This window comes from Periplaneta americana, chromosome 12 (genome assembly GCF_040183065.1).
Source record: "Periplaneta americana isolate PAMFEO1 chromosome 12, P.americana_PAMFEO1_priV1, whole genome shotgun sequence".
NCBI lineage: Eukaryota > Metazoa > Arthropoda > Insecta > Blattodea > Blattidae > Periplaneta > Periplaneta americana.
Window position 1 is genome coordinate 67,331,249 of NC_091128.1, and position 11,868 is coordinate 67,343,116.

At 38.8% G+C, this 11,868-nt stretch overlaps 1 protein-coding gene across 3 annotated transcripts in view; it reads left to right on the top strand.

The window, feature by feature from the left end:
- LOC138710512 (E3 ubiquitin-protein ligase TRIM45) overlaps positions 1–8,007 on the top strand; it is a 178,029-nt gene extending 170,022 nt beyond the window's left edge. For all 3 annotated transcript variants that reach the window (XM_069841460.1, XM_069841461.1, XM_069841459.1), the window contains exons 9-10: positions 157–280; positions 3,175–8,007. In XM_069841460.1, the coding sequence (XP_069697561.1) occupies positions 157–280; positions 3,175–3,305 (255 nt within the window). In that variant the 3' untranslated portion in view covers positions 3,306–8,007. The remainder of the gene's footprint in view (positions 1–156; positions 281–3,174) is intronic.
- The last annotated feature ends 3,861 nt before the right edge of the window (positions 8,008–11,868 follow it).

The following is an 11,868-nucleotide window of genomic DNA, read 5'->3' on the forward strand; positions in this document are numbered from 1 at the left end:
GTAAATTTCCAAAACCCGATACTACATAGCAAGGGAGGTATGACAGAGAACAGGGTAGGACAGACTCATTAATCATTATCCATTCGCTTATGTTTTCTCTCACTTGGGATCTAGAAGAGGGAACAGATGTTCTAATTAGATTTGTTTGTGTGACAGGGCAGTCCATTCCACGTGTGTGTATGCACCATGCGTCCACATCAGGGAACATTCCACTGTTGCAGCTTCTGTTCCAGCGGTGGAAGCAAAGATGCCACGTGTGGCTGCGGAGGAAAAATGCCAGGTATTAATTATTTCTAACTCACTGGTTCCCAGAGTGTGCGTCGCGATCCCCTGGAAGAGCTGATGGGATGGGATGGGATGGGATGGGATGGGATGGGATGGGATGGGATGGGATGGGATGGGATGGGATGGGATGGGATGGGATGGGATGGGATGGGATGGGATGGGACGAAAGATACATAGCTTTACTATGCTGCTTGTCTTTACGTAGAACTACGTGTGGATGGTGCGATAAATGAAACGAGGAGATCAAGGAGAATACAGGGACAAAAAGGGGATAAAAGGCGAACAAGTGGAATACAAGATGAATACAAGAATAAAAGGGGAACGAGAATAAATTAGAACAATGGGAATACAAGAAGAAGAAGAAGGGAAATACAAAAAGAACAATGGGAAAGCAAGGAGAACTAGGGGAAGACAAGGAGAACAATGCATTGTACTGGCAAGACAAGAAGAACAAAATGAATACTAGAAAGGGAATTGGAAGACAAGAAGAATAAAACGGCGAAGACATCGAGAACAAATAGAATACAAGAACAACAAGGGGAATAAAATACATGGGGGATACAAGAGGAACATGGAGAATAAAAGTACAAAGGGAATACAAGGAGATCAAGGGGATGACATGGAAAAGGAGGTTACATCTATCGATCATGGTCAATTTCCAAGTAACCCCATATATAGTTAGGGGAAAGACGTAGTTCTACGTTAAAAGAGAGCAAGTGTTATAGATCAGACCCTTCTCTCCTTCTGAAATTGAACTTTATATATTTAATGTAAGGGGTATAAATGCATTATTTTAATTGATGATTATTCATGTCATAAGGAAGAGAAAATGTCCTTATAATTATTTTCTAATTGCAATATTTAACTAATTATTAAAGTTTACAGTATTAGACGTCTTGCAACGTTGCTGGATGGGAAGGGGTTTATAAGGACACAGTACATCTCAAGCGGGTAGGAAGGAGTTTAGAAGTACACAGTATAGCTCAAGCAGGTACAGACATACCGGAACAAAACAGATGCTCTGTTCTAATGCAGGAGCGGACCATGACAATACTGTTGTTTACATAAAATGAGCAGCAAATACAAACTTTCAATCTCATTAATAGAACATTATGGTAAATTTACATTTTATGTAACAATATTGCCTCTTTTTTTACTGTACGTCTAAAAAATAAACAATAATGGTTTTCTGCACAAAATCACACGAACTTTTTTTCTAATGCAACATTTTAATCTCTCCCGCTTCTGTAAAGCAGCATAATGTTTAAACAAATTTCTGTTTGTGTGATTGTCGAAACGGGGTAAGAGACTTTTAGTTTATTGTTTAGAAACTGCTACAAAAGTTCGCCGATTAGGTAACCTTTTTTGAGGAAAACGTTGAGAGTGCATCCTTTTTGCCTCACTTGAATTACGACGACTTTCTCCATAAATTAATAACATATGATATTCCTAAACTGTGAATGACATTGTAGGTTGTTTATCGAATACCTTGTACTGAAGTGCCATCCGCTCGGCGGTAGAGCTATGGACAGGGAACTTGAATCAGCTGACTCGTACTTACATCTGTGCAGAGACTCCTACTGAGCGTTGCCACGTCTCTCACGCCAGAATATTAACAAATTTAAGTATGCATTTTTATTTAATTTCACGAAACGTAATAAAACACACAAATATTTATTAAAATTAATATTAACTCTTTGCTAGATATATCTGCTGATGTAATTGTTTTCGTAATTTTACTAACGATATAAGCAGTATAACGCAAATAAATTAAGAAAATAATATTTTTTTTCTGGGAAAACTATAAAGTTTTGACCCTATGTTGTATGGACATTTTTTGATCCTGTAGATTTTCCCCGATGACTGTTAAATGGACTGCACTTATACTGGGTGTTCAGTTCAAAGTGTGTCATAGCTCGCTGTATGCCGTCATGTGGCTAGTCGATGAGCCTAGAGAATTCAATCTTCCTACACTTCCGCAGAGCTGTATTACTTATGTGCCAGAGAAGTTGCCTAGCAAGTAAGGCGTTCATTCAGAAGAATACTTACCGATACATACGGTAATGCCGGTAGTGGCAGGAATGTGAACTGTTTCGAAACATGTACTGAGGGGTCCACACCTGTGGAGTAACGGTCAGCGCGACTGGCTACGAAACCAGGTTCGAATCCCGGTCGGGGCAAGTTACCTGGTTGAGGTTTTTTCCCGGGGTTTTCCCTCAACCCAATATGAGCAAATGCTGGGTAACTTTCGGTGGTGGACCCCGAACTCATTTCACCGGCATTATCACCTTCATATCATTCAGACGCTAAATAACCTAGATGTTGATACAGCGTCGTAAAATAACCCAAACCCAATGTACTGAGGTGAGTTTTTTCTTACTGTCGGGATATGGGGAGAGGATTAAGACGGTTACTTGCGTATTTGTTGACATTAACTTCGACGGTCAACATGGACACGGAGCATTTGATTTGTGTTGTGGAATGTTGCCCTACACAACCGATGATAACAAATACCCTGCGTACGACTTGGCAGCGCAAAACACAGTTCAAAAGAGGTTATGGTAGCACACAGACTGTACAGACCGCCATCTGTTGCTACGACGTTCAAGTTATACCGTACACGTTCTCAAGTTCAGATTGAACGCCTTGATTAATAGGCAACTTCTCTGACACAAAAGCTGAAACTCGCTTCAAATCGCTGACTCATCAACAGTGACGTCACGACACACTTTCAAATGAACACCCAGTACTCCTTACACTCTGTATATATAACATAGAATTCGTAATATTGATACATGACAAAGTTACAGAAAGATAAGCAGTATTTTGACTTTCCATGAATGCTTGAATGATACCGTTTGATGTTTAATGCTTGATTTGTTGTTGCAGGTGGCTATCGAGGCTGTGGTCACGGCCATTCAGGCCATCCTGGCCGCCGACATTGGTCATGCTGTGGGAACATCCTCCAGAACTCGGAGTGCGGTCGCACCAACTCCTCGGTTTACCAGTTCACTCTATAATGAGATGCTTGGTAGTGCACTATATAGCACGTTCAGTTGATGTCATTCACCTGCTTCTCAAAGTGGACTGAATATTCCTATTTCACTACTCCATCCCATTCATGACCGAGTGCAAAAGTTGGTTGGCAGTTTGTGTATAGACTGTTTCAAAATAATGTTTCAGAAATTTAGAGAGTTGTAGAAGTTATAGGCCATTCGTTATCTCGTGAAACGTACTTGCGCGCCAGGGGAAGAAGAAAGTGGACTGAGAAGCTTTCCTCCCTCGCTACGCCTCTACTTGTAGCCAGCGAGCTCACTTACATCCACTATAGATTCTTACTACGGCGCACGCAAGCATTTGGATTCATGAGATAATGAATGGTCTATATACGCATGTTTGTTTGACAGAAGATTATTATTATTGATTCTATGGCACATTCCTATTGAATTTCTACTTGGAGGATTAGCTTCAGATTTATATTAGGTTCCTTAATCCGCGGCGCAAATGACACATGAAGAGCCAAGGCTGACCAGCTGATTGCTGGCCTCACGTCTACATGCCTTATCAGAGGTGAACGATCATCCAACTAAAACGATTGTATCATTATGTCATCAGAACGCTGATCCCCCAGCAATTATAGCTGACTTTCGAAACCAGATTTCGATACCTATTGCAGCACCCCAAATTCATTACGATGCTGAATGGGCACTGGTTCCATTTCATGAGAAAATTCCTTCCCCATGCGGACTCGAACCAACGTGATGCCTTAGAGAGACCACGATGCTCCAGTGCAAGACTAATCGGTTACTTAATGCCTCTATATCAATTGCAAAGTTACGTATTTAGCGTTGATGGAATTGGTAATTCATTCATTCATTCATTCATTCATTCATTCATTCATTCATTCATTCATTCATTCATTCATTCATTCATTCATAGTTTTCTGCTCAAGGGCAATTCTTTCACTGCAAACCCATCTTTCTTATTTTCTGCCTTCCTCGTAGTCTCCGCATATGATCCATATATCTTAATGTCGTCTATCGTCTAATATCTTCTTCTACCCCGAATTCTTCTCCTGTTCACCATTCCTTCCAGTACATCCTTCAGTAAGTAGTTTCTTCTCAGCCAGTGAACCAACCAATTCCATTTTCTCTTCCTGATCAGTTTCAGTCATTCATTCTTCTTCATCCACTCTTTCCAACATTCATTTACATGCCATGTTTGAAGTTTTTCTTGGGAAAGTTAAATGTTGCAGGAGAGTGTATTTGACTAATTAGGCCCTCTAGACTTCACCGAAATTCACCGCAAGTGTTAAATATCAGTTTCATCAGAGTTTTTGACCCAATAGAAACCGGGAAATCCTAATTAGCCTTTGTCCCCGAATTGGTCATATCGAAATAGTATTTGGCGAGATGAGGCCAAGGAACCATCATGGGATTACCTGATATTCGCCTTAGAATTGTGGAAAAAAATTTGTGAAAGAACCAAATTACTTATTCATCCCAAGAAAGAATCGAACTTATTTTCTGAGTAACCTTGGATAAGTAAATAAACGCGTTAACATCCACGCTAACCCAGTGGCATTTTAGATATATGGAATAAAGAAATCCTATGTATTCCGTCTGTTGACTTATTACACACCTCTCGACAGTTAGCATTGTTAGCTCATTTAGCTACTCCGTAAGTTTTAACGACATAATATGAGTCTTCAGAATAAGTGTTTTTACTAATGCCACCAGGTTTTCTTTCAAACTTTTCTGCTATTTTCTTCTGGCACGTCCCCTGCAAAGCAGAGTATCTTAAGCACCATTTTGCTAACTTTAAGGAGACCCGATTACAATAGTTATTCAACACGGTGGTGAATATGATATTCAAAGTTTATGAGCGGGAAAAAAGAGGTCGGGGTTCATGGCACTTTTACAGTCGATACGCAGTGTCAGGCAATTTATCGTAAGCACTATAACTCATTTTCACTCAAAATGGCACTTACGATACTCTGCCTTACAGTAGACATGGCTTAAGTATAACTCAATTCTGAGGCTGGAAGACGGAGGTATATTATGCCCCTGCTATCTGATTATGTGGCACCAGGAGAGGTCTTAGATCTAAAGTTAACCTAATTTCCGGGCCATGAATGAACACAGGAATAATTCCTACTTCGAAATAATGTTTCAAGATTATTTTTATTTTCAAATTCAACTTCTGAGATGACCGCTAGCACTCTTAGAACTCTTGAGGTAGGCTCTGTAAGGCGTGCATAAAGAACGTATGTAAAAAGTATGAAGTGTTGCGCGCTCAATTCTATGCATACAGATGTGCCACTTGCATGAGAAATTGTTGGAAACTCTTCTAACTTATCAGCAAACACCACTGTTAAGTCCACACCTGTGGAGTAACGGTCAGCGCGTCTGGCCGCGAAACCTGGTGGCCCGGGTTCGAATCCCGGTCGGGGCAAGTTATCTAGTTGAGGTTTTTCCGGGGTTTTCTCTCAACCCATACGAGCAAATGTTGGGTAACTTTCGGTGCTGGACCCCGGACTCATTTTATCGGCATTATCACCTTCATATCATTCAGACGCTAAATAACCTAGATGTTGATACAGCGTCGTAAAATAACCCAAGAAAATAAAAAATAAAAAAAACACTGTTAATTAAATTAGAAAAAAACTAACGCGTAAATACAACTTTAAATTAATGTGCTGAGGTAAATCTCATGTGGAGAACTTATGTTAAACATTTTATTTCTGAAGACTCATACATTAATGTTACCCCATCGTAGGCTCTAATATATCATACCACTGACTGTACATGAGGATATTATACTAAGACCAAGACGAAGACCAAGTACCGTATTTCTTTCTTGAAAATATAATATTGAATAGTGGTAGAGAGAGGCGATCCGTTTCACAGTTCCATTTTCTGATGATTCTTGAGCGTATTCTAGAGGACAAAATGTAATTCTGAGATAACTAAGCATTCCCCAAATGCTACACTGGCTGGTGACTCACAGAGGGGCTGGCCTATAGGGACAAGTGGGTTGCCTGTTTGAGACCTGGATACGCAGAGAGCCTTAGTTTAATCAGCCAGTGTCATTTGGGAATGCACCTAGTTCGACGGTGAGCGCAATAGATCTTCTAGGTCACAGTGCTAGGTCGTAGTGTCCCCTCCTGAAATTAAATTCAATTAAGTTAGGGTTTCCACCTGTCTTCGATTGGACGGAGTTAACCTGGAAATGCCTGGCTTGTCCTATGTCCCGCCTTGTGATAGCGAAATGAATGTGAGGTCCAACGCCAAAAGTTACCCAGCAATTTAACTTCAGTTGTTTAAGGGAAAAAGTCGGAAAACCCTCCCACCAGGTTCAAGGATTTGAACTCTGGCCCTCTTGTTTCACAGACACGCCAACCATTGGATAGTGATGGATGGTGAAGACCCTAATTAGAGGTCACTACAAGTCTGCAGAAACACTATCTATGAAGCAGGAAATTTGGACCAGAAATAGTTGATTATTTTAATTGCAACTCTCTTATTCAGGGACACAGATCTTTTATCGCATAACTATGACAGAGAACACGCGTTTTACCTTGCTTCAAAAATAAACCATGTTAATGATATAATCACCTTTATAAACCCATGATCCGTAGCTGGATTTGAACTCATGAACCGGAGCATAAAAGTGAATATGATAACCAGATGGCTTTGAGGAGAGTAGACAGTCTCTAGTGGAGAGAAACCAGGTGTGGTATCTCTCAAAACTTATTTGGACTACTAGGTACTGTACTGTATTTTCCTCCATTTCGATTTACCTGATATTTTCTGATAAATCATTATTTGAAAACGGACTTGTAACCTAGCAAACAGCAGAGATGTTCGTTTGACTATAAATTCGCTGTGGACAAAGACCTAAGTATACTTTGTTCTGGACACAACTCTTTGTGCATTTGTGGACTGACACTCATAGCTGTTGGCTCACTGTGCTCAAAGGATTCTTCTCTCTCCTTCTTCTTCTTACCCACATCCTGCCTGCCATCCTCTTTCTTCTCTCGTCCTTCACCTTCACTTTAATTTCTTTCCTTTCTCTTCGTTTATTCTCATTTTCTCCACTTGCTTTCCTCTTCCTTCTTCTCTCGTTTTCCTTTCATCTTCTTCACCTATTTCTCCTTCTCCATGTTCTCCTTATTTCGTCGCCATCTCTTTCTTCTCCTCTTCCTCTATTTTTTTCCTCTCGTGCTTAGTGCTTTTGGTCTCTGGTTTTTATTTGTTCTCTATTAATGTGAAGTTGTTACAAATGTAACTTTGTTATTACTCTTATCATCATCTTAATATCGCCCTAAAATGTTTAAAATTATAGTTTAAAAAATTACAACTCTCTTAATTTTAGCGGCGTTATTCTGAAACATTATTCAATACTGCCAATGACAGGGTTCTTGTAGTACTTCACCTCTGAAATTTAATAGCATAGGCAAGAAAGATGGTGGACGAATATTCCTGCTTCTCTTTTTAACAGCTGAAACTGAGAACTGATAGAACTTGTATCCTTTGTATTGAAAAACAGGAAGATTTAACATTATTCTCGTAGAGATCAATACTGTGCAATAATAAATCAAGTATATAGCTAGTTAATGAAGGTGAAAAAGCAAACTATAACCTCTTGTCACCGGTATTGTATTTATTATGAATATTTTAATGTATTGCAATATGCTAAAAAAAATTTAAGTACAAGTCGCCCAACGCAATTTTGTTTCCTGTCCAAAACTCAAATTCTGTTTTTACTTACCTAAATTTTCCATTTCCCCACCTCCAAATAAATAGAAAAATATGTGATCCTAAACTTCATCCCTATCTGTCCTCATAATGGTGGGTTCATCTAGTCGAACTTACAAACATTCTCATGCACTTTAAAAAATAGTCGGTAATGACATATTACATTCATGCCATTTGATAATTACGTATTAACAATGAGCCAAGACTTTGGATGCAGAAGAATGGTAACCCATTTGCAGAATATTACTTACTAGTTTTAGTATCTCAATATAAAGATGATTAACATGTAACAAACCACCGGCGTAGTTCAGTTAGCTAAAGCCTGTCATCCGGAGTTGCGCTCGGACACTGGTTCGATTCCCGCTTGGGCTGATTACCTGGTTGAGTTTTTTCCAAGGTTTTCCCCAATCGTAAGGCCAATGTCAGATAATCTATGGCGAATTCTCGGTTTCATCTCTCCAAATACCATTTCATTATCACCAATCCCATCGACGCTAAAGGTCCACACCTGTGGAGTAACGGTCAGTGCATCTGGCCTCAAAACCAGGTTCGATTCCCGGTCGGGGCAAGTTACCTAGTTGAGGTTTTTCCGGGGTTTTCCCCTCAACCCAATACGAGCAAATGCTGGGTAATTTACGGTGCTGGACCCCAGACTCATTTCACCGGCATTATCACCTTCATTTCATTCAGACGCTAAATAACTAGAGATGTTGATACAGCGTCGTAAAATAACCCAATAAAATAAAATAAAAATCGACGCTAAAATAACCTAGTAGTTGATAAAGCATCGTTAAATAACCAAGTAAAAAAACATGTAACATATTATATCACGATAAAGCTGAATAAATTCATTTGGGATATACAGGACAGAATATCTTATCTTTAAAGAAAATAGTAATTGATCGTTTCGAAAACTACAAAACCATTCTTAACACTCCCTAGCATTAGGATGAATGGAAGGACTTCTGTTCAACTTGCTTGCTCTTATATTGTACTGTTGGCAATATGTGATTGACATATTGCTGCATTGTATGCACATACGAAGAAAGGAAGGTACCAGTAGTAGTAAATAAGTAAAAAAAAAGGAAAAGAAGGAAATAAATGACGAAAATAGAAAAAATGGTAAAGAAAGGGACGAGAGTAAAAGAAAGGAAAGAAAAAGAAAAGGAACAAACGAAAATAAAGAAATGAAGGTGGAAAGAAGAAAAAGAAAGAGAGAAAAGGTAATAAAAATGAAATTACAAGGTATGAATGAACAAATGAAGTAAATTTGAATTTTATACTGTTTTCAATAGCTCTCATAACTCTGTAGTCTAGTGCAGGGGCTCCCAACCTGTGTGTTGCGGCGACACACAGGTATGACGCGCAGCCCCATGGAGTGTGTCGCGAAATTTTGGAATTGAAAAATAAATTTTATGTCATCCAGAAAGTCTCTTTACAATGCACATTTTATTTAGAACGAAGCCTTTGATATGGTACATTTTATTTTGAGACGGACTTTATCAATGAAATGTGAATACCTGCAACAGTACTCAGTTTAATTTTTCTACCTGGCGATAATTCGAATGAAAGTCAATGCCTGCAACAATACTTAATTTCTTTACTTTTCCCACTTATAGTCGCGTCGCTGTTATTACTGGCATGACTCCTCCTCTTTGCTTACGCCTTAGGAAGAGAACGCTCTATAAAATCTAGATAGTAGTATCGTACGCCATTTTTGTTCTTTCGTTGCCGAGCTACCGGTCAAGGAATCTATTGGCCGCACCATTAAACATTATCATGTCGTAGCTCCTATGATAATAAATCAAACCCATTGTAATTGAGCAAATAATTGAGCCGCAAATAACGTCAGCGTGTGCTTTCTGCGAACGCCAACAAAAGAACCAAAATGGCGGGAGATTAAATTAAGTATTTATCGAGTCTTAGGAAGTGCATAACGTCATCAGCAGCGAATGGCAAGACGCACACATTTAAATGTAGCCGACCTGCAACGTGTTTGGCTGCTGAAAATAAGAGCGACGGGACTATAGTAATAAAGAGAGTTTAGAATTGTCAGAAAATATCAGTCATTGTCAGTGTGAGCAGGTGATAGTGCGACTGTTTTATAAGGAGTGCTTTATTTAGATTTTATCATGGACAAATTTTTAATTCGAAGAAGGCAATCTGAATCAGGCTCTGGGTTAGAATTAGATGACAGCAGTGCTAATTCAAAAAATAATGTGCAAGAAAATTTCCTCCAGAATTCACAAAAACGTACTGCGTTTCGTAAATATAGTGATAAATACTGACAATATGGTTTTACGTGGCATGGAGATGAATATAAACGAAATCCCGAGTGTATTATATGTGGAAATGTTTTGCTGCTGAATAAAATAAAAAGACATTTAGAAGTGCTGTTTTCAACGTCATAGGCCTACTTGTGTGAGTCAGCATTTTCTACCATTAAAATAGTGAAATCTAAACAAAGGAATGGGGTGATGCATCTTGAAGATGATTAAATGTCCTGTCAACCATAACGCCACGTCTAGAGAAACTCTGTGCAACCCACCAAGCGCAGAATTCACATTAATTTAAATAGGTGAGTTTTCAAAAACGATAATAAAAATCTTTCATTGGACATCCAGCGTAGATAGTTGGGATTTTTTACATATACGTTTGTGTCTTTTTCTAATTCAATTCAAGGTGCTGTTTCCTTCTTTTAGAATTTTCGATTGCGTATTAACATCGATCTATCTACAACACTGGATGTCCGACACTACATAGAAGTTATCAGTGCATTTTTTCTGGCGGAACACTTTGGAACGGGGTTCTGATACCTTTTTGTTGCATTTTTCATTATGCAAGCGATATATGTGTGAATAACTATGTTTTAATACAATTTTCCTTTGAATTCCGCTTAGATCATGAGAGTCGATTGCAGAAACAATATTTAGACAATGTTTAAGGTTAAACAACGCCTAAGTATGGCTGCCACGTTGCAAAGATATTTAATAGTAGACAATGTTTAAAACCGATGTTTAGCAATCGAGGTTTAAACACCGTCTAGAATACTGTTCAACCTCAGAGTAAATTCAATGGAGCACATTAATTATGTTGGTGTGTTGAGACGGTTCCTAGATATTTATTTCTACTTCGACAGCCTCGAAGGCTCCACTGTGGTCGATGAACACTACGTACAGTAAAAATAATTGATTAAATGGCGATCTTACTCATATAATTAACATGAGTAAGATCGTCATTTAATCAATTATTTATATTCAAGTGTCAATAAATATTCTACGGCCATGAGCGTGCTTCTGCCCCTTCTAAAGCCACACATCTGGTCTAAGATCATGTATTTGAAAAGCCATTAACTTGTAGGTTAACTGTAGTGGAAGGAAGGTGTTAATTTTTTCAAAAGAATACGATATCGAAAGTACAATACATTTTATGGTCTGCTAGGGAAAGAGTCTGTGATGAGGCGATAGTAGCGATCCTGATGGTGAGCAACTATCTATGGATGCATATTTCAATTGTCTATGTTTGCATTTCGTGACTGTATATACTAGACTGTGGTTATCCTTCTTCCGAAAGATCCAGGAAGGTGAGTTTATAAAATATAACATATACTTTATGAAAATAATATATAAACCTTATGTATTTCGTATTTCAATAGTGGAAGGAAGGTATTAACTTTTCAAAAGAACACGATATCAAAAGTATAATACATTTTATCGTCTGCTAGGGAAAGAGTCTGTGATGAGGCGATAGTAGCAATCCTGGTGGTGATCCGTTGTCGCCATCCCAGCTGCAGCGAGACTGAAACACTTGGCCACGTACTGGG